The 25,519-nt window shown below is 28.3% G+C and overlaps 1 protein-coding gene across 1 annotated transcript in view; it reads left to right on the plus strand.

Moving 5' to 3' along the window:
• The window catches only part of NCAM2 (neural cell adhesion molecule 2), a 407,496-nt gene extending 384,128 nt beyond the window's left edge, over positions 1–23,368 (plus strand). The window contains exons 16-18 of the mRNA XM_039857415.1: positions 15,454–15,658; positions 19,651–19,770; positions 22,431–23,368. Coding sequence (XP_039713349.1) covers positions 15,454–15,658; positions 19,651–19,770; positions 22,431–22,539 — 434 coding nt within the window. The 3' untranslated portion in view covers positions 22,540–23,368. The remainder of the gene's footprint in view (positions 1–15,453; positions 15,659–19,650; positions 19,771–22,430) is intronic.
• Positions 23,369–25,519: the final 2,151 nt, after the last annotated feature.

Here is a 25,519-nt window from a genome sequence, read left to right on the forward strand (position 1 = left end):
ATAAAGATACAGGATCATTAAGGCCATATCTAAATGTATCATTTTATTCATTTTATTATAGTTCAAATCTCTAGGCATAATTTAATATCATTTAAATAACTTTTGAGTAAGTAAATAAATAAGTAAAATAAGTAAATAAGCTCTCTTATTTTGGTATGTTTTCTTTCATCCTCTCTTCTAATTTTTTTTTTCTAATATTTCCTCCTTTCCCCTCTCTCCTTTTCTCCCTCTCAATATTTGGCCATGAATCAATAAGATGTAGTTCTTATATTCCTTTTTTGTTAATCATGGGTACGTTTTAAAATTTCAGCATTTGTGGTATGTACATGCACGCACACATATATGCATATATATATGTATACATACATATATATATATACATGTATATATGTTATAAAAACTTTACTAAAGCTAATGCATTGAATGAGTAGTGCAAATTTATACATTTCAAATGATTGGAAATACAAATATTCTACAAATAGCTCTTGAAATGATTTTAAAATAAATTGAAATGGGTAAAAAGTCAATTTTCAAATCAGCTATGTAATTAAAAGACAAAAAGTACTATTTAATCACTATTAATACTTGATAGTTAACCTTAGAATTCAGAAGATTTTAGAATAAATTTTAGGTCTTAACTAAAGAAAAAATCTTCTAACATCTCATTAACATGTTCTCTTTCAAATTACCATCTAAATTGGACTATTATTCTAGAGTTAACATTTTTAAGTTTTAAATTGTAAAATTGTAGTATTATCTCTTTTAATTATACTTAAGAACTTCATAAAACACATAAAAATTCTAAAAGTATAGAAGGAGCATCTCAATTTTTATGTAAGGCAAAGGATTTGGTAAGTGTAAATATAATTGAATTCCTCTGGAAAAATACAGAGATGGCAGTTTAATATCAATGTTTTGTTTTCTGAACACCTTTGATTTTGTTATCTAAGATTATGAACTAGGTAAAGAACTCTGGAAGTATCCTGCCTTCTAAGGGTCTACTAACTATTTTCAAAGCTTAAAATATTTGTTCCTAAATGTTATTGAAAGAGTGGAGTGTTCAATTACATTAGTTTTAGCTATTATTAAACAAAATCGAGATTAAAAATAAAACAAAACAGTAGCCAAGAAAAACATTTAACACATATTCAAGAATTCTGTTAGTATATTTGAGATGATCTGAACTGCGATTGGTGTCCTCCTATCTTCATTGGTAGACTGTTATTTTACCCACTTTTTAAAGACTTGTTCATTCAAGTGGAAATAAATATTATATTAAATGTGAACTAATCTAATGTTGGCTATATTAAGCCTAGGTATATCGCTAAATTTTTAAATTTGTGTATGTTCAAATTATGTTCAGTAATTTCTTATCATTCCATTTTAAGTAATAAAAATATAAAGTTACTCATTGCAAACATTGCATAGTATTAAGAGGTAGTATCGTTTTTAAAAGGTATGCCATATTTTAAAAAATTCTATGTATTTACTAAATGGTCACTATGAAATAAATCTAGCTAATCTTTTTTTCTAAAAGCAAGCAAATAAAAATTGCTGTTTTAAATAACATCCACAATTCATGAACTTCTTTCAAGAATATTTTTATCTCACATCTTACATTGATCTTATATATTACTTTTCTGTTATAAGTGAATATTGAATTATTTAAATTGCATTTGTTTTCATCATAGCTTATTTCTTGAAGAAAATGTATGTTATCAATGTATTGTCTTCAATATCATCTCTTATTTAAAACCCCCAACATAATATTCAGCACTATTTGTAATCCTATGCATGTGTTTCATAGTATATTAAATGTCATTTTATTTTCTGTATTTCTGTGTCTCCATTGTTGTAATAAAGAAAACTGAGGAAAAGCTTTGTTATATGTGTTTTCTTTATTACTGGTACAAACCTTTTCTGTCCTTGTTGTGTGTTTCATTTCTAACTTGGTCACATCCAATATTTCAATGTAATAAATGCATAATCATTGAGTGATTTCTCTTTTGGAAGAAATAATACATCACTAGCACACTCATATTTAAATATAATTTAGAAACAATACCAAATACTATTACTTTCATAGTAAACTAGTTCTAGGATCTTCTTGGTAACTTTTATTTCTAGTGAGAGCCCAAAATAATTATGGAAAATTAAAACACATATATATAGCTAATAGTTTTAATAATGTAAGGATTGTTGAGTAGTCTCCATTGCTAGCATTTATAAAAACAGACATAAATGCTTAGAGTGATTTTTCTCTAATTACTTTGGTTAATATATTACTAAGTCAAAACAATAATAATGTAATTCAGTTTGAGCACCATAAGAATAAAGTTATAGGACCAGCCAGAGTCTGAAGCAAAAATTACTTTGGAAGTGTACAAATAATAATAACAAAAATACAAAACAAAGCACCTTTTGTTTTTTAACATATACTGTATCACATACTATGTGGAATGCATTAAGTGCAATATTTTATTCACTCATAAAATTCCTCTGAAGTATCATTTCTTCCATAATTTGGATGAGAATAGTGAGGCCTAGAGAAGAGGTATAATTTGCACAGTGAAGAGTCACAATTAGGAGCCCAGTCCAGTGCTCTTAATAGAACATTATATTACTTTTTGTTTTAGCAGTGGATTTGGGTTCAAATAATAATTTTAAAAATGTAAATGACTCATTAGTTTTTATAAAATGAAAATACAATTTCTGACTTACACATGAATATTAATCTCTTATACAAACATAGTCATGTGTTGCACTGCCGGATAAAAATGAAATAGTGTAGAAATTACTTAATCTTTCTTATTCTATAACAGCCCACTCCAGAATATAGATCTTAATATACATACCATATATTAAAACATGTTTGTATAAATTTCAAAATGAAAATTTTAATATGTATGTATTTTGTTATAATATTTGAATTTTTTCAATTGATACAATAGTTATAGTAAATTTTGTTCATTGTTTTTCTTTGTTGTTCTTGTTTTTATTTTTTCTTGAAGCCCCATAAAAAGATGATATCAAATGGGAAGTGTCTAGAATTGTTTAACATTTTTATAATGACTGTCACAATAACTTTATATTACTTTATTGTTTTGATCCACTGTGAATAAACTAAAGAAATTTGAGGAAATCTAATATTCTAACCAAACAGCATTATTATATCAAGAAACTGAAGATCAGAGAAGCCAAGTATCTAGTCATTGACATAATCAAGCAACTTGAAATCTCAGCTTATTTTTATCCTTGTTTTGCCAGATTACACTGAAACAAAGAGGCATAACTAAATCTCTATTCTATATCTATATGGTCTATGTCTTTGACCTAGTTCCTTTGGTTTCTTCTTGATTAGCCAATAGAGAAAACTCTGTGACAAAGTAGAGGCCATGCATTAACCAACCAGAGTTCCTTCCAGTAATCATGGTACATCTATTGGTCAACTGTAACCTTTCTCACGTCAATCTTATACATGTAACTGCTTTCCCATGATCAATGTAATAAACTTACGCTGAGTTTATAGTCTTAAAAGAATATCAAATAAAATTTTATCATTTTCTGATTTCTAGACATTTTCGGAAAACACCTTATAAAATGACTTATTTACATAGTTGGTAGAATAGTTTTTTCTATTATATAAAATACTATTTTTGCTTACTGTCTAATAAAAACTAAAATAAATATTTCCATCTCAGGAGCTATCTTTCTCATTTTAAGAAGTCTAAATAAATAGCTTCAACACATTTGCATAGTGACTATACACTTGTTTTCTACTGATTTCTCAGTTATTATTAAAAAGAGAAATATTAAATATTGAAAAAAACTTAAAATGCAGGCTTTTTTTTCTGTTTAAATATGGTTAAAACTAAAGTAAAATGTATCTCTTCAAACTAGAATTTGTTTTGAAGGATCCATTAACAATAAGCTTGAATTTGCTATTGTTTATTTGCTAGTGTTTCTATATAATTTCACAAAGGCTAAACTGGGTATGTATGTTACATGGAAAGTTAAACAAATCTCTGATGCTCTTGAAAAGTGATGAGAATATTAATTTTAAATGCCCTGATATGTTCAGAATGTTTAGTTTTAATAATATAACTTGATTTTTTATATAAATCTTATGAAAAAATTGAAGTCTCTAAGACACAATACAGTGACTGACTGGAAATTTTGTAAAACCTATTATGTTATAAATTCCTTGAAGAATAATGATTACATATTTGTTCACTTTTTTTATTTATTGTCTTATACAATTAGAAAATTCAAAGGTAGATATATTTAAGAATTTTATAATAAATAGATTTAATGGTTTGGAATTTCTATAAGCAATTTGTAAATATCAACCGTAGTTTAATTTTATATGGGTGTGATTCAGTTTTGTAATACAGTGTTTAAAAAATAGTATTTTCTGCTTGCACAAAGAAAACTTCTATTTTATATGTATGGGACAGCCTTTTAATATTAACAGAAAAATAGAATTGGCCAGGTAATGGTTGAACCAAATAACTAAAATTAATATCATTCAATTCTTTAACAGTAGTCAATATCTGTTTTGATTATATTCATTCCATTTTAAGAAATTTCTCTTCCTTATAGCCAATAAAAACCTACATTATCTTTTGGGAAATAACTAAATCAAAACAAACTGAACACATACATAAATTAAACTGCACATGGAGAACATATAGTTAGTAAGGTAACAATAAACTTCAAAAGTAATAGTTAGAATAGATAATTATGAACATAAAAATATTTTATATCTTTTATTCCAGTTCTCTGAGAGGATTTTATGGCAAATGGTTTCCATTTTAACATGCTTAACAATTTGAAATGTCAGTGTAGACAAGAGCATAGATATCCTGTGCAGATTTTAGATATTTCACAATTTTTCTTGGTTCATAGTTGTACCAGACTTATAACATTTAAAAATACTCATTTCTAAAGTTTTTAGTTATTTGAAACATTTATCAGAAAAGTGCTGTTATCTACTGCTTATGTTTAGCTATCATTCTTTTCAAAACTAACATAGCTTATTTTCTTTAATTCCTTTTCTTATGTTAAAATATCTTACTTTAAATCTTATTCAGAATTTGACATGTTTCCATCAACATTCTCAATAGAATAATATCTTTATATTTTAGATGATTTACTTTTTACAGGGAATTGTTTTAAAAAGATAGATATTGAAATCTCAAGGGGATTGAGTAGATATTTTAAAAAACAGGGTGAAAGTGGTGGATCATTTGAAATGTCATTCCATTTAAAAGCATATAAAATATACACAATAATATATATTATATAAATTTATAGTATTTTCTTATACAGTATCTATTTTTAAAATATATAATAGACATTATCTCACATTAATTCAATCACTAATCACGTATAAAAAGTAGACTATTTACTCACTTCTTCAATCTAAGCATCAAGCAGAGGTTTGCATGGCCGTATGCATGTGGAAATCGGGGTGGAATAGGAGAGAGGAAAGACTGGCCAGACATTCGGCAGCTGTAGCCCAGGTCTCCACTAGCTTCCTACTAACCATTGCAATAGACTCCCCTTTCTTGTCTGTGTGTTTCTAACAACTCCCTATCATCTTTTGTGAAAAGATCACTCTTAGGTTTTGTGGGTGGTGGTGGTGTCTATGTATTTTTGGTTGATTTATATTTGTCTGTCCAATTGTAAGATCTATCCTCTTTAGCATCTTAATTAAGCCCATCCTCACAATTATTAACTTAATTAAGCCCATCCTCTCAATTATCCAATATCTTATCTCTAAAATCCATATATTTCTGCTACTTTCAGAATATGTCACATATTTTCATGATCTCCATCTTCACTCATACCACGTTCTGACTGAAATAGACCCCTCTTATCAAATGAAAAACTTCTTCAACTCCATCTCGAATGGCATCTTCTCTATCATGCCTTACTTGACCATTAACTACTTATATGCTTATCCCATCTGTCTGCTGAGGTCCCATTTTTTTTTTTCCCCACAAGGAAAGCAATCAATTGCACTGCATTTCAGTTTCTAAATTATATGTCTTACTCACCCTCCACAAATGTTATAAGCCCCCAGAGAAGAAAACATTTTGCTTTTTTCTTATTTTATCCTACTTGTTAGAGTTGTTTAATAACATGATAAATTAAAGGATGATCACATATAGTTTACCAATTTTTTGTAATATTTTTGTAATAACAAAAGACTAGAACATCTTTTTAAAAGATTTAATCTAGAATTCTACCTATGATAAACATCTATAAGAAAAGACTCAGAAAAAGGTATATAGTTTTGCAATTATAAATGCCATTTATATACTATACATGTTTTTAATTCCTTTCCCATTACTAAACCAAATGTCTTCAATTATCTACTTTTTCTGGCCCCAAATCATATGTAATGTTAAAGAAAGAAGTCTGGTTTATCAGTGCTGCCTCCTTGCCCTCCTTTTCCTAAATAATACGTCTTATTAGGGAGAGGTGATTTGGAGGAAAATTTTGGATTGCCATTGAGTTTATATTAAAAAAATACATACATATGTAACAATATTTTGACAAAACAATCAAAATGACTAGACAATGGAGACACATTAGTAAGGAATAGGTGATATAAAATAAAATCTTTACTCCCCCCAAAAGGAAGATTGTATGAAAAGAAATTTGATAATAAGCAATAAACGTTACATCAATATTGTTTAACTGACTACACATAGAAAATATATGACCACCTTGTTAAAATGTACTAAAATCAATCTGAGGTTTTAAAACATATATAAATAACAACACTAGGCTTTATTGATATATTTGAGTAATGTTAAAATAGTATCGATAAATCTTGCTTATAATTTTTAAAATTGGAAAATTTCTAGCTCCTAAATTAATGTTTGAATAAATAGTATTATCAAGGAAGAAGAAAGCTAGAAGATCATATAAAATGAACTTCCACACAAGTATTAATTTCCATCATGAACTTTTATAATTTGTTTCTAGATATACAAAGAGCTCCAATGAACTCAATACATGTTCATTTAAAGCACAGCAAATTACTGTCGTGTGATCTTAAAACTAAAAATCCTTCGGATTCACAAAGCACTTATAAACTGGTATAATTTTATATAATTATGTACTTTTCTCATCATTATAACTCCATTTGGATTTTAAATATATTTTTAGATTTTTAATGTTAAAATTCCAAGATTCCTTTCCCAAAATGCAGTCCTTTATGAAAGACTCTTTGCTGTTTTTTCTTCATTGATAACAATGCTCTTTCACAGCCATCACAGCTATATACTAGCATTATATACTTTTTTCTTTAAATTGTTCATTGAAAAATGCATGAGATTACATGTCATATCCACACAGTTTTCAGCTAGTTCACTAAGCAGTTAAATATCTGAATCATATGAACTTGAGTAAACTTAAAATGTTAATAATAAATGTGTTTTGTCAGGAAGCTGAATGTTGTAAATACTTTCTTTATCTCATGAAGTCTATGAGCTGTCCTAAAGGCAACAAAGATATGACAGCATAAAAGATTAGAACATAAAAGTCATAGTCTTTATTTTAGGGAGGAGCCTTTGATTCATTCTGTAACAATCTTTATAGAGTTTCAATCTTACTTTTGTATTTCAATGAAGATGAAAGTGTCTAAAATATTGTGCAAAATAATCATAACAATAAAAGTAACAATAATGATAAATAACAACAACAAAAAAACTAGTAGTGAACTAAAGAGGACAAAATGAATTACAGAAAAAGAGAAAACTAAAGAATATATTCTTTTCCCCCAAATGAGCAAAGGTCAATGTCACCTATCAGAGACAATAAGCATTACTAATAATTTTCTTCCTTTTATTCATTTTAACATCAGTCAAGAAAGATTTTAATTTGACTTACAGAAGTAAAGGAATTATGAAAAAGATAATTTACTGTATGAATAATAAATAAGGAATGAAATTAAAGTAAAAACTTGTTGAGTTTTGGCCATACTGAAATGCACATTTAAAATTAAAAAAATGAAAGTGATATTCATCTTAGCCCTTAATGAAGAAAGTTTATCAAAAACAATGGCAATAAAAAAAAGCACTTTTAAAATATAAACATGCTTTTACAATTATTTTTTGCATCATAGTTCATGAATGTTAGCAATAGTAAAGACTCAGCAAGTAAACATACTTGCTAAAATCTAGGAAGTTTGAGGGTAAAAGTGGAGATCTAATCTTTTAAAAGAAGATACTATAAATAATGAATATCAAGAAGGTACTATAAACAAGATGGGCATGGAATAATAGGTATAACAATATTTACATATTGTTTTATTGAAATAATATATTTGTACAGTGCTTTAGAATTCCCAAAGATCTTCCATGTATAATTCTTGAAGAATATTTTAGCAAGAATTCATGGGAATAATTATCCACATTTCACCAATAATGAAACAGAATAAAATTTTAATTACAATTGTGTATGTGAGCCACAATCCAATTGGTATGTGGACCACAAAATAGGTGAACAATAACATTATAGGACAAGGAAAATATTAGAATTTCCATTCATAAGTATATCATTTTCTAATTTCTTATTTTTTATAATTGTACAGTGCATTTTTAAAGTGTAAATATTACTTGTTTATAATTTGAAAGAAAAACATATATCTTAGGATGATACACTCAGTTTTTCTCTGGGTATAATTGGGAAGCAAAAAAAGTAACTTAGAGGGCAGGAAAAATATAAGTCCAATAATAATTGCTCTTGAGTTTGCTGTGTGATTTAAAAAATTTTTTTGATTTAATGGAAAATAGAAAGTTTTTCATTATCCTTGCTTATGCAATTTCAATGATGTCCTTTTTTCTAACAAATACACTTAAAGGTGTATTGACCAGACATTGGAAACCTTAGATGTTCAAACATGTATTATAAACAAGAAAGTTCAGTATGAATCAAAATTGAATGAATCTATCAAGTCAGGGATGAACACCAGACACCATAAATACAGGAGACCCACGGACATGACACAGAAGAGAAGTGTGTCATTTAGAGCAATGGAAATAGCATGACATTGCGCTCAGATTGCTAATATCAGTAGTTTCAACATTTCTCTTTAACAGCGGATTTTATAACTACTGAATCAAAGTTTTCCTTTTCTTTTTTTCTACTTGTGATTACACGTGCAAAAGTGATATAAAAATCATGTAGTTTCAAATATACGAAAAATAGATATTTTGAATTATTTTTAAATATTTAAAATATATAAATGTGGTATTTATACATATATGCCTGATTTCCCCATTTAGTTTAACTAAAAAAAGACTATCAATCCAAAGACAAATCTTAACCTAACGTAGGTTTTGTTTAACAGATCTAGTATTCCCCATACAAAATAGAAAACCTTATAAATGCATAATGAGATATTGTTCTACACAAGTCCACAAGATTGGAAAATATTTTCTTTCTTGACATGTAGATTATATTAAGAAATGTAAAAACCACAACTTTGTCTATACTGGGGGAATATTGGGATTATACTTTATTTTCAATATCCCCACTGTTACTATAGTTTTAAAGCTTATTAAAAATTTTAAATCTTTTAAAAAATATTTTGTCGACTCAGTTGCAGTCCTACTCTCACTTCTCTATATATTGGCTCTTTCTACCGCATTTTTCTATTATTTGTTGATTTGGGGGATCCTAAGAAAATAAATTTCATTTAACAATTTAAGTTAATTTATAAGTCTATAGTGACAGGTGATTTTGGAAACCAGCTTGTCTAACATAACACAACAAGAAACTATGTGAAATCTTTAGAAATGGTAGTTGGTTTTTAAATTAGTGCAATGTATTTTCTTCTAAAAGTGTGTATTACCCTAGAGCATGCCTTCTGTAATGGAAGGAGATTACCGGAATCCTGGTGAAGCTCTATTAACTGTATGCCCTCATTAATATAAAAATCTTATCCTCTCGTTCCTTTGTTGTGTTTGCTGCAATTCAGTGAATGAAATTACATTTGGGGAACTTATGCATCATAAGTAAATATCAACTTAGAGATGAATAATAAGCCAAAAGATTTATGTTAGTTTTTACTAATGCTATTTTAGTGTGTATCAGGAAATCCCTTTAGTTTTAGACTAACTTAGTAAGCACTCAATGAAGTTTCGTGAAGCATAAATGGAGTCTTGTGTTTTTTTTAAAAAACTGTGTAGCTACAAAAGTCTTTACATAATCCAGATGTCTGATTTTTAAGTAGCTGACCATTGTGGTTTAGATAGAGTCCAATTACAAAGAACTGCCCATTCCACTTCTTTTTATGTAGGACATATATATGTAAACACATGCTGTATGGATTTATTAGATTTTCCATAGATCAGTTGATGTTTAAAAATATTTTACTCTGGTCAGGATGAAGAAAAAACATCTAAGCAGAAGACAGATATACCTACCTCAATTGTAGGAGAATACAATATCTAATAATGTCATGACTTAAACCAAAAATGGTTTTTGGATATCTTCTTGTTATCTTTCATATTTTTAAAGGGCTTACTTACTGTTTCTAGCAGTATCTCCTATGAAAACAGCTACCATTATTCTAGGAGCAACAACCAAATTTCCACTTTAGGAACTTTAAATTAAAAATATTTTTTTCTTCATATCTTGATCAACTGTCAAAGTTGAAAGTAATTCTCAATCTGTTTGGGGAAGATTATGCATACATACAGAAAAAGAGTTAAATATCTACAGGGGCTAACGTCTAACAGGACACGTATTTTTAAACTATTCTTTTTTGAGCTTTGGTTGTTGAATCATGTGTAGTACATCCAAAATAATTATGTGTGCATTTGAAAAAAAATAACTTTCTATATAATCAAAAATGCTTCATAAGTGAATTGTCCTCATTATATTGTAATAGTAGATTCCGATAAGAATCATTTACATTTGAAAATGGACAATTGAAGAAAAGTTATTTTTTTAATTGACAAAGGTAATCTTAATTGGTTTGATATATTACTTTAACAGTACAGGGCACTATTTTTTAACTTTATATAAATTATGTAAGGAGTCAAAATACAAATAGGAAAAAAGCAAAGTTAGTTTTATGAATATAGTGCACTGGTTTTTGAACAACTAGTATTATCGAATATAATAAATTTTACAGAACATTTATTCAGGTTTTAGTAATGAGTTAATTTTCACGATAGAAACATGAAAAGACATGCGTATGATAAATTTGAAATGAAGTTGTTTTTTTCTTATTTTAACGCTTCAATTTTATGTTTTGATGACAATTAGAATGCAATTATATAATTATATGGTGAAGTATATTGATTTATTTAACCAATTTCTAAATTTTAGAGGGTGGGAGGTATAGCTAGGAGGGAGGTTATAGAAACTCATTCAGGCTGATTCTCATATTTGCTTTCAATAAAACATATAACAAAAATAGACATTTTAACTTTTGATTTCTATATTATTTATTATTCAATCTTAATATAAAATTCCCTTTTACAAAAGATCAATATAAAATGATCTCTGAAAAGGATGCTAAAACCAAGAATACATAAATAAATAATTTACATTATTGTACTTCATTATAATAGTTATTCCTCCATTAGTAATATAGATATTGACATTTTTCTGTAAGAAAATTACATATTTTAATTAATTCACTATATTTTACTCTTATCTTTTGTTATTTGATGATCAACATCCAATATAAAATGTTTACTCTAACTCAGGTATAAAAAATATAAAATCTGAAGCTAAGCAGTCTTCATTTGTACACATCTAATGTTAAGAGTTATCGTATGCCTTAGGTCACTATCTTCTCTGAGCCTCAGTTTTCTTATCTGTAAAGTCGATCTGATAATATAGTTTTCTTTTGTAATAAACTTGTTATTAAAATTATAAAATGTGTAATTATTCTGGAAAGCTAAAAAGCTAAAAAAGAAAAGATGAATTTAAAATCCTTTAAATATTTGCAGTGCTGCATTTCAATTCATTAATAATTGAAACCATAATTAACTTATAAAGAAAGAATTTTCTGTACTTTATTGAAAAAATAAATCATGGCCAGTCCCCAAGTCCTACTAATACAATTTTACATATGGTTATGGTTTTGTTTGTGAAAAATTGAAAAACACATAACCTTTTACACCAGAATAAATTGGTGGCAGAAAAAAAATAGAAAATTTAGCTTTTATAGTTATTGTAGACTAACCTCATAGGATATGAGAATACATATTTAAATATATTCTCAAGATGATTTTAAAAAACTACTCTCAAAAGAAAACAACTATTTATAAAATAAATCTGTTTTCCTATCCTATCCTCTTCAATGACAGAAATAAATTTAGTTTTTCATGAAAATAACCACAAGCAACCTTCAAAAATTGTAATTATAAGTTAAAAGGGTATAATTTTGTTTCTCTAGAAAAAAAGTAATAGCTATTTTAGCATGAATATTTCTTTACCATACGGTGCTTTACAAATATAATGTTTCCAAGAGCTTTTTCTAATGATGGAAATGAAGCAGATCAATATACCAGTTTAATGCTATAAAGGTCACATATAAAATATTTATAATTTAAAATCCAACTAGCATAACCTGTCATTAAAAAATATGATTGTATCCTCAAAAGAATAATCAATGCTTAATAAGAGATATTCTAGGTTGCCGATTAAAGAAACATATTTACAGACTAATTAAACTTTAAATAGTCTATTTTGTCACCAAAAACTTATTTTCCTAGAATTTTGTAACAGTAAAATAATAATAGTACTAATTTTCAATATTTGTTAAAATTTTACTCAACGCTGGGCAATAAGCGCTGGGCGTTAAATACATTATTATATTCACGACAACCTTTCCAGCAACCATGACCTAGTTTGTAGTGGTTGTTTTCATAACTGTCCCTATTTTAATAAAGAGGAATCTCAACCTTAGAGAAGTCAGCTTACTCACCTAAAGACATAACAGTAGCATGTGATGAAACCAGAATTTCCTGACACCAGATCCAGTGCATTTAAGTACAAAGCAAGACTCCATATTTAAGAAAAGGTAAATGGGGATTTTTATAATGCATCAGATATATCATCATTGATCTGTGTCATTTATTGCTTTGCAGCTATGTCTACATATGAGATGAACCTAAATGATATAAGAGAAGAGTGACAAGTATAGGGAAGAAAGGTTATGGAGTTCATATATCTACAGGGGCTAACATCTAACAGGACACGTATTTTTAAACTATTCTTTTTTGAGCTTTGGTTGTTGAATCATGTGTAGTACATCCAAAATAATTACGTGTGCATTTGAAAAAAAATAACTTTCTATATAATCAAAAATGCTTCATAAGTGAATTGTCCTCATTATATTGTAATAGTAGATTCCAATAAGAATCATTTACATTTGAAAATGGACAATTGAAGAAAAGTTATTTTTTTAATTGACAAAGGTAATCTTAATTGGTTTGATATATTACTTTAACAGTACGGGGCACTATTTTTTAACTTTATATAAATACATATTTGAAAATTCATAAATAATATTTAGAATCTCATTCTCCAATTGTATTTTAGAATTTCAAAAAAAAAAAGAAAAAGCGAAAGCAAAATATACCAAATTCCATGGCTGAAAAAGCTTTTTTTATCCAGTTGTCCTCCAAAGTAGATTCATATGATAAAGGCATAACTGTATGGAAACTAATAATTTCTACAGCTATTAGCTAGGCAATTATCCAAAATTATCACCGTCTTAGTAATATGTTAAAATTTGTTAGAGTAAGGAGATTCTGAAAATGGCATGAAAAAAATTATATTTCCTCTAACACTGCTGTGTGTTTATTACCTGTTTCTCTTTACGTAAAATAAAATGATTGTAAGCTAAGGTATACTTTACTTGGGCATGAGTGTTCCAAGTTTGTTACTCAGTGCCTAAGGAATTTTCATTACAACATCATGGAGACACAGTAGAAGTACACCCATGTTCCAGCACAGAAGAAACACAAATCACCTGGGTAAAGTGTCAAGCAACTATGTCATAAACAGAATAATTTTTAATAACCTATCTGCAAACTCTGGGAATATTAAGTAAGAAATAACATATTTCTTGGAAAAAATAATATAGATATAGCAGACAGGAAACAGTCATTCTGCAGAAAAATAAGCTGGCATTTAGACAAGTGTGACATATTCAGGATCAGCCTCTTAGTGATCGATTCAAAATAAGAAAAGTTAGATTGATTCCTTTGGATAAAAATTTCTTCAAGTCATTATTACAATATTTAACCTAATTTTTAAAAAAGACAAGAAACCTCATTTTACATATACTTTTTCAGAGCAGTTTCTCAAAACCCAAATTTTATGTTTCTGCATCTTCTTTTCCACATCAATTACATAATCATAATGCTGCTATCATAATAAAATGTTTATTATTAAAAAGGAAAATATAATTTTATGTTATGTAAGCAAATTTTAACATAATAGTGTTAAGAATCATTTTGAATAATTCTATAAAATTGTCTTATATAATCCTCTGATCTCCCTTTAAATAACATAATATCGTCAGTTTAAACTGGTTTCTTTCCATTGTGCTTATTTTCCTATCTATACTGTTATACCCTCATATTCAACTACAGGCGCATAACGCTTGATTCATTTCCATTATACTAACCCCTCTTGCCATTTTTACTTTGTCAGTCAGCATATTCATCCTATTCTCTTAATCCTCTTTCTCTTGGATATTCTTTGTATGACTTGGGATTTTCTGCAGCTACAAGCCAGGGAAAGGTGGCTCTCATCTGGCTCTACTTTCAGAAAGGTCATAAGTACCATAATTCTGTTAAAGTTTTCCTCTAGTCTAATGTGATTTGTTAAAAATATCAACTGAAAAATACAAGTACAATATTTATTCTAAAATGATGATTTTTTCAAATTTTCATAGATATTTTAAAATATATTCTCTGTCAAAGCAAAGTGCTTGGAGCCATCATTTGCAAGTTTAAGTCTTAAAACTAAAATAATTCCATATAGAACATTTATTTAATACTTCTTTTACAGGAGTTTTGACTACATTTTCCTTTGAACAAAGTGACAATCTATTAATGGCTGTGACTTTTTTATAGAGTACAGCTAGAGATATGATAATATTCATTATCTTCCCCACAGGGAATCAAGAAGTATGTTGGAAAGAAGAGAGTTCTTCTAGAGGTTTTTTCTAAAGAAATTTTGTAAAAAAAGTATTTCAAATTATTACCATGTCAATTGCTTAAAATATTGTTTGAAAAGCAGAGAATAGTTTTCGACAATCATGAAATTGAAGTCTGCCAGCAACTATCTCTTTTTCTTTGTCTCTTTAGTTGGATATCTCTTCGATAAGATTAATTTTTAAAATAACTGTACAATCTTTTCTAACATGAGGTTTAATAAAATTATTTTCTTTTGTTTTTTAAGACACACTTTTTAATGGTCTTGGGCTTGGAGCAGTCATCGGCCTGGGAGTTGCCGCACTCCTGCTAATCCTTGTGGTAACAGATGTCAGCTGTTTCTTTATTCGACAATGTGGGTTATTAATGTGTATCACCAGGAGAATGTGCGGGAAGAAAAGTGGCTCCAGTGGCAAAAGTAAAGAACTTGAAGAAGGAAAAGCTGCATACCTGTGAGTATTGGCCATCTACATCACGTTATATTGAACAGTGACACAATCAAGCTTACATGCTTTATTCAGGGCTTTGTTTTCCAAGCTATAACATAGAGCCAAATGACTGAAAACAGACTACTGTATTAAAAAATAAGCCTTAAGATGGGATCCACAGTAAAAATACTACTGTCACGATTTAAATATTGATACTTATCTAAGTAGATAGATTAGATAGGTTATGATGATAGATGATAGAGGGAGAGATGATGGATGGATGGATGGATGGGTAGGTAGGTAGATGATAGATGACAGATGATAGATGATAGATAGGTAGATAGATAGATAAATGATAGAGATGATAGATGATAGATAAATGATAGATTAATAATAGATAGATAATCATATAATTACATTTGGTTATAATTTCTCCCACCATTTCTGTTTATAATAAATAAAAGATAGGCATCAATAGTACTGCATTAAAAACTAAGTTAAACTGAGTTAAAAACATAAATTATGCCAATTCCTACAATTATAAGAAGTGACTACATACAGGTTTCAAGATTGTCTATGTAGAAAATGAATGCACTATGCAATAACATATTTACAGATTCTGAATTTAGTCCTCCAAATATTGATTAGATTGACTATATAATAGAATTTGGAGTTCTCTGTAGCACCTCATTTAATTAGACAAAATATGAATCAAAGAAAGTATGCAGTGCTGAAATTTGTAGGAAATGTTCTTGTCATGTTAAAGAGTAATTAAGAGGTATTAATACTCATTTTTTTGTTTTGATTGTCTTTAGTTAAATTTGTATCTAATCTCAAATATACAATAGGCAAAAATATGAAAGCACAAAAGAACATACACATACACACAATGTTCGTGTTTGTGTATATATGTGTTTGTATATTTATAAAAGTGTCTGTATATTAAACCCTACAATAAAGAATAAACATCCCATTTTTTATCCTACGATCTTTCTGTTAATCTATTATTATAGTATAGTTTTTCTAACATTTCAGTATGAAAATTTTCAAACATCAAAAATCACATATTTATTGATCTCAATCTATCACTTTTGTTTGCATTTCAAAAAAATCAGTACACTTAAACCCTACATAATTCAGCTTGCATATTACTACACAGTGTTCAAAATTTGTTTTGTTTTCTTTAAGTAAAAGTTACATAGAATAAAATGCACAAAATGTTACACATGACGTTTTGACAAACATTTATATCTCAAGCCATATAAAAATTCTAAACTTAATTTAACATCACCCTGAAGTTTCTCTCATGCCCCTACCTAGTTAATCCACACTAACCTCTCCACCCCCAGGCACTACTATTCTAATTTTTTTCATCATAGGTAATTTTTAGTTGTTATAGAACTTGATATAAATTTCTACAGTGTGTACTTTTTGTGTTTAGCTTCTTTCATTCAGTATAATTTCTTAGTACTCATAGTGTCCTGTGTGTTGGTAATTCCTTTTTTAAAAACAGATTTTAGTCCCTTCTATATGTTTTTCTACGCATACATTTAGGCATATACATATATGATTTTATACATTATTCTAGGCTTAGGGATATATGAGAATCCATTCTACATGTCTCTATTAGTTTTGTTTGGTTTTGTTTGGTTTTAATCTCTAAGCCTATTTCAATATTACTAGGCAATGTGTCTATGACCATTCCCATGGATACACTGTAGGGATATTCATGGGATGCTAAATTAGAGAGCATACATTTTTAATTTTAAAAAATTAAATTCAATATGCAATCAAAACACCACCTGCTTAACTGTTGGACACAGAACATAGCAAAGAACAAATAGAAATTAGGCTTTAATTCACATTCGAATGGGGTTATTAATCTCTAACATAATAAATATAGTGGGATTAATTCACCATTTACTATCTTTTGCTTTCTTCATAAGAACATGCTGTGTTCTTAAATTGTCTTATTAACTTAATAAACAAAACATCAAACTTAGTTTAGTTTCTTTCTCACATATTGTGAAAATAATACACTTTATTACATAATTATACATATTTACGTATTCTGTGTATATTCTAGAAAACACAGAATATGTGAATATGTAAATATGTATAGAATATATAGAATATGTAAATATGTATAAATTATATCTAAATTTTGTATATATATAATTATTTATAATTATAAAAAATATATATATATATAACCTAAAAAAGCTGAATTTTATACATTTTCATTCTTGCTCAACCATCGAGCAAATATTATTTATGGAATAAATACTAAGTACAAGCACTGCTATGCAATCTAGCAATAAAATGATGAACCAAACAGAAAAGGGCTTTGTTCACATGGAACTCATTCTCTAATGCAGGAAGACAGGAAATAAACATTAACTAAAATAAACATTAACTAGAGATTGAGACATTGAAGAACTCTCAGGGGAGGTAAAATTGAAGTGGAAGAATTGAGTTAAAAGAAGCTAGTAATATAACAATCTGGGAAAAAAAATGGCCTATGCAGGTGTAATAATTAATACAAAGGCCATTAAGGCAGGAATAAGCTTATTATGTTAAAGAAGAAATGAACATGAGTGGCATGAGGCAGAGAGGGAGACTGGTACAAATATCAGGTCAGAGAATTATCTAGGGACCAAAGTATTAGGTCTTCTTGTGTCAAAGTAAGAAAGTTTTTTTGTTTTTTTTTTAATAGAAAGCTACCAAAATTTCTTAAAGAAGATTAATTACTTTAGCTACATGTGAAGAATGAATTTCTAGAGAATTGCTAAGTGTAGAGGAAAGATTTAGAATTAAAGAGACAAGGCAGGAAGATCTTGAAACACTCCAGGTGAAAAATAATGTCCTTTTAGACCAAGGTAGTTCCTATGGTACTCCTGTAGGCATGTAAGAATGTATGGACTCTAGATATAGGTGAGATAGAGTCAATTGGTATTGATTGATTGGACTTTGGGGTGAAAGAAAGAGAGATATCAAAAAAGACTTTCATGTTTTTTTCTTAGCTACCTGGAGGGAAGTTGGTTACCTTGGGCAAAACGAAGTTTTGCTGTTTATTTTTATTTGACGTTATCATTTATTTATCCATCAACACATCTGTTTGTAAATCCTGCTGAGTTTAACCTAAAGACTTGGGAAAATGAAAACAAATGGTTCATTCCATGCTTTTTATCCATTATAACGTTTTATACCTCATTTTCTCCTACCTTAAGAAAACAGTTTTCAACTCTTTTTCAAAAATTCATTGTTCAAGTTGAAAAAAGATTATATATAAAATCTCAATGAGAAATAGGATGCGAGAGCACAATTGATAAGAGTATGTCCCTGGTTAGTTGAAGACTCCACATTCCTTTCTTATTTTGGGGGTGGCATATTTGTTATCTGTATTGTGAGTGCATCATTCCCAATTCTTACATCTCATTTACTCTTTATCATCACCAAATGACTCGTTTTTCTTTCTTTTACTTCATTTCTTGAGGTATGAAACTTCGCAGTAAACTTTCTAATTTTCATAATTATGATATATTACACTTAATCTCATATTTTAGAAATCTATAAAGATAACATGAATATGAAATTATAAATGAAAATATCTTACATATATGTTATAATATTATTTTTTATTTAAACTGTTTTCTTGTAAACATGAGTATGTTAAACATCAATAATCACATCATAGTTAAAATCACACATATAAATTTACAGAGACATTTAAAAAGTAAAAGATATTTTATATATAAATTTTATGTTCTAAATTTTGAAACACACAATTTTTATGAGGGAAAAAATTGTAGACAAAACAGGATATCTTTTTACTTTCTCTGAGTGAAAAATACATTGAGATAAATGTAAATAGGAAAAAATTCTTAGTGGTATTTTTAATCTATGTTGAATTTGTTTGTGGGGAGGTAAGAGTAGGTGGGGATTTTAAAATATGTCTCATAATGTATCCATTTTTAAAACATGGAGGTAATATTATTTTTTTCTTATTTTTCTAGGAAAGATGGATCAAAAGAGCCAATAGTAGAGATGAGAACAGAGGATGAAAGAATTACTAATCATGAAGACGGAAGCCCAGTAAATGAGCCAAATGAAACTACACCATTAACGGAACCTGAGTATGTAGATTGAAATGCTTAACTCTTTTTGGATAAGTATTTGTAAAGTGATAACACATTATTATTACATAAAATATTTACAAATACAATAATCTGTGAAAAATTGTTTGTTTTTTAATGAAAGTGCACGTGAATATCTAAAAATCAATTTTCTATTTACACATTTTACATAAAAACTTTGTATCAATGTTGGAGAAAATCTACTGTTCGAACATATATTTATAATTGTAGGCAAAAATGTCAAAAAGGCAAATATGTTGCAGAGTCATATTTCCCTATATTATTCTTACTCTTTAATAAAGTTATGCTTTAAAAATACAATTGATTTTTACTGAAATAAAGATGTGTTAGGAAATTAGTAATCACTTTAAACATAAATATGACAGTCTAAAATAGAAATAAATAGTGCAAAATATACACAAGACTTTTTTTAAAAAATAATATTTGTAAAGAACAGAAAGAAATATTGTTTAACTGTCATTTTAATGTCTAACAGTAAATGGTGGTTGGTCGCCATTCGAGATTATGTTATTTACATCTTTCTGCATCGATTATACCTCCATTAAAACCATAGTGGGTATTTTAACTATATTGTTAAAGGTTATGAACATATGCCTAGGTTCATATACATAAAAATTAAAATGATTCATACCAAAGACATTATTAAGAAGTAGTTATAGTAGTATTTTATTTCATATATTTAATACTAATAAAACCATGACTTTCACACTATTCTTTAAATACTGCTCACCAAAATGACTTGTAAATTTTATACTTTCAAAACAAAGAGCCCTTTTTCCTTGCCAGCTAACATTCCCTTGCAGAAAAACTTGATTTAGGCTTCTCATCCTAAGTCAAATACTGAGTGTTGTCATAGCTGAAGAAAATAGTTTCTGATATCACCTAATCTGATCCCAAGAGTTTGAAACAATTAATATTTAGGTAAATTTAATGTACTACTCTGTAGCTAAAATTTCAGTACAAATCCTCAAGATGTTTTTAGTAATTGCATTTAGAGATTATTACATTCTAATTTGAAGTTAACTCCTGTATGAACAGCTGGCATAAGGTGAGTTCTCTAGTCTCTCCTTCAGAAATTAAAAATCTTTTCAATTAAGCAAAATATTATTCCCCAAAAAACAAATTTCTGTATATTAATGAACAATTACAATGTAATATCAATGTGTATGGAAAACCAGTTAAGAAAATGCCCTTGCTTGTTATATTTTATAACAAGCAAGCAGAAACAAAAACCAAAGATGATTTAAGAATTACTTGGAGACTCGATCATAGAAAAAAATACTCAACAAAAAATAATAGCATCGAGTCACCTTTTAAAAAATTACCATCAACATAAGGAGCAAACATTTATATGTGCCCGAACACACAATCCAAGAATTAGTTGAAAACACTTCTTAACTAGAAACTCAATATGTAGTCTTTGACTGAGAGATATATTAAGCATATGCTAACCTTCCATCCAAGCTCTAAATTTCTCTACGTTTTGACACTAGAAGTGACCCATTGTTTTCATAATCTTTTATTCTCAGTGCTTTCAGAACTTGAGAATGGGAGAAAGAACCAACTGTGAATGCACTATTGATAATATACAAAAAAGAGCCTGCCCTCCAAGGGGGCTAATTCAATCCCAGAAACTGATGTTACTAGTTTTTGCCTATGAATTACTTTTGATTGGCTAGTTTCACATGGTAGCTTCTATCCTTAGAATAAAATGGATTACCCACTCATTTCAGAATATAAAATAAATTACAAATAAACCCCAGAAGAACTAGCACAATAGCTTTCACTCCCCCATTAAATGGTGAATTTGAAGTCAGAGTGGTGTGTGGGAATTCTGTTTTAACTTAATTTTTTTTGATGTGGAAAATATATTTTGTCAAGGGAAGAAAAATTACCCCCAAAGCCATGATAAGATATAATAGTAAACCATTGAATTTAATAATAGTAGAAGAAACTAGAAACCTTGATTCATCATCATCATAGTAAGATTTGTGAAGCAGTCTTAAAATTAAGAACAAAGGTTATTGCTTCATAGGTTACAATTGGAAACAACTCAAAAAAAATGCTCATTAAAGATACAAAAGCAACAAGAAAATAATAAGAATGAAAAGAGCCAATTAAAGAAAGCATATACATTGAATATAAAAAAGAATGCCCTGAATTATATTTATTTGCATTAAGTTCCAAAGAATATTGCTAATTCACCTAGCTTCTGAAGTTAATGTAATAGAATATAACAACTATTGATTGTTTCTACTTGAAAAACTTAAGTACTAATAAATCATCTAGTTAACATATAAAAATGCTTTGGCTATTTTACATTCCAAAACAATTATATTTTTAATATCATCAACTGGTTATCAAATCTAAGCCACCCTTTAATGAAAGAGATTTGATGCATCTAAATATACAAATATATTATTTCATTCATCCTTCTGCATTACATCACATTGTAGTACACAATATTGTTTTATTCACATATATATTATTTTTCTGTCAATTTGATATTACTTTAACAAATCTGATTTTTTATTCTAATAGTTGTAATGTATTTCCTTCTACAAAACAGTAACTTAAATGTTAAAGGATATCAAAGTGCCTTAGCAAGTGAAATTTATTATTTTTATATTTTCTTACAGAAAATTACCTTTAAAAGAAGAGAATGGGAAAGAAGTCTTAAATCCAGAAACTATAGAAATTAAGGTTTCTAATGACATCCAATCAAAAGAAGACGACAGCAAAGCATAACATGAAGATTACAGAAGCTTGAACAATGCTACAAAAAGCATTTGGATTTCGGTGACCCTATGACCAAAACTATTCCATTGACCTTAATTTCTTGGGAAACTTCTAGCTTGGAATAGCTTGTACACATATACATATGATCAAATATTGCCCATGGTCTGTTTCCTTTTGTCGTTGTTGTTGTTGTTATTGTTGTTGTTTATTTTGTTAAGAATTTCAATATAGAGACCTGAATGGCACCAATGCTTGGGTATCAATTTGACTCCATGATTGAAGTCCTGTGATTTATTATATGGCTAAAGTGCTCTACTTCTTAAGAACTATATTTCATACCACAACCTCTCCAACAAGTAGGGGTTTTAGAAACAACAAAACAAAACAAAAGCTTTGTGAACCTAATGTATAAGAAAGCCCTGCATGTTTTTTAATTCTATCTTGGCGAATAGATTATTAAAGTAGATTTCAGTTTAAGATAAAAATACTTAATAAAAGGTTACACTTTTTATCAGAAGAATTTCAGGGAATCCAGGCTTGATGGAGCCAGCTATCTTTATCAGATATTAAAAATTGAGAGAAACTTTGGAAAACTCTTTTTAAGTTATAATTACAGTGTATTTGAACATCGATTTTCGATCAAAATTGTTACCCATTTGAATGAATATTAGCTGTGTGTAAAATTAGATTAGAAAGATTCCGTAAATCTTTATCTCTTTATATATGCCATATTCACTCACAATGGATTACACAAAACAATAAATGTATTGCAAATGAAAATAATAATATTGATTTCTGCCCTCAGCTTCAAATAAAGTAAATTGAAATGGGAACGATATTAATGTTGTCTTGATATATTTATAAATATGTGATTATCTTTTACTTTTAAATAGTTTTAGCAAAAATCAGGTCTTTAGTGTTCAAATACTTCAAACCATATCTTCAGATACATTTTCTGCTATTGTTTTTGATAATCTTTGTTTAAAAATTCATTTTTCAAGCATTATAGATCAATCATTAAATATTATTGGCTAATGGAAATTAAAATCCTTAGTTTGTTTAAATTAAAGAGAAATCAACATTTAAACATGCCATAAAAGTGTCAATGATAAACAATTGAATTGCCACTATCTGTTTTTATTCTTGATGTTGTAGCTAGAAGTCATTTTAAGATTTTGATAAACAACTTCAGTTGAAGAAATTCCTTAACTATTCAACACAAACTTTCTAATATTACTCGTTAGGGCCTATACCCGAATAAAATACTTATGAACTTCCAAGCTATGCAAGCTCCCAGAGGTAAAAGACTGAAACAAGATTTTCACTTATATGTAAGGTAAAAAAAATTGTATTTATGATAATAAATATATATACCAATTGGGAGCAGGTTTTAGATTATTTCTTACCCTAGAGAGCCAAAGGTTTCTTTAGGCCCTGTCATATTCATAAACTTTAGAGTTTCGGATGGTATCATAGCTCAGATATTGACTGGGTTGAGAGTGTACTCCAAAAGAATATTAGAGGAAAGTTTTAACAGTGCAGAATGACCTGCTTTAGGGTGTCTCCCTATAGAGACAATTTGATGAATATTAAATGTAATATTAATGCCACTTATTAACACTTTTATGTAAAAAGTGCTTGAGACTGTCAGCCAAGGAGAGACAGCTAATTTTACAACATCTTGGTTATCAGCAAGACAGAAGGTACCATCTGCATGTTCAGGCACTAAATCTCCAGTGTCACCGCCAGAATTTACAGGGTCATAATGTAGGAATCTCTCCTTGCTATCCTTTCTGGCATATTCTGAAGAAAAGAAAGGAATTCCTGTGCCTACCTAAGAATTTTAGTAGGAATTATCCAACTGGTCTTTTTGATGGATTTGTTGCTGTTTAAGCTATGTTTGGTCTCATCATCTGTTTGCTTTATTTTACTGTTTTTTCACCTTTTGTATCAATGTGCTAAAATAGTCAAAATACTTGAATTAGTTTGTGCAAAGTAAATGAGCTTAGTAAAGTATCTATGAAGCAATAGTCATGAATGCTAATTTTTCTTGAATAGGGCTACCTGGTTTTTAACTAATGATGGTGAAAGAATTAGGAAAACCTAGAAAGCAATTTAGCATGTTTACTATTGTTATATTTGTGCTATACTTCAAGAGCAGTCATAATAAAGAATAAATATTTTTGTGTTTCTTTGGTTTGAAAACTATGTTTCTCTAATTTTTTGGACTTTTTACATAAAGAAATTTAGTTAAATATTATATATATTACACATATATATAATGTTGAATTTATTGCCACTAATATGGATTAATGATCTGAAATTAACAGGTAATCTGGGACTAATTGTAGAGAGACTGTTTCAAGTGCACTGTTTCAATTGTCCGAGTGGTCCTTATCTCTTGTCCTTGAAAAGTATGCCATACAGGAGCAAGGTGATACTGTGATAAACTTTTTTTTTTTTTCATTTTTATGGAATGCTCCAAATTACTCTATTTGTAAAAATTTCCATATGAGATGGATTTTAGTAAATTGTAAAATGTGAATAGGACTGAAATCATCTGTTTCTTATTTTTCATTCTTAATCTAGATTAAACATATCCATATAACTGTATAAATGTTACTTTTACTGTCTGAGAGTATTTTTAAGTGTTAGTATAAAACATTAAAAAAGTTAGCTGAATATAAGTACTGTTACATAATCTGAACCTACGGTACTTTAAAGAAAGAGTGAAGATAACTAAAAATATTGATATTTCTTGATAGGTTATGTGCAATTAGGCAATGACAATCTATATTTAATAACATATGAGGAAAGAGTAATATCAGCATTTTAGCACATAATTTGCTTTTATAACTGGCACAAATTAATATGTTAATGTATTTTGCAATGATTTGCAAAGAACTTTAATTAAGAATTGTGATTTCTAAAGATTTATTTATTATTTTCATAAACATATTACCATTCTATTGATACTAATGTCTAACAT

The sequence above is a fragment of the Pteropus medius genome, unplaced genomic scaffold (genome assembly GCF_902729225.1).
Source record: "Pteropus medius unplaced genomic scaffold, Ma_sr-lr_union100, whole genome shotgun sequence".
Classification (NCBI taxonomy): domain Eukaryota; kingdom Metazoa; phylum Chordata; class Mammalia; order Chiroptera; family Pteropodidae; genus Pteropus; species Pteropus medius.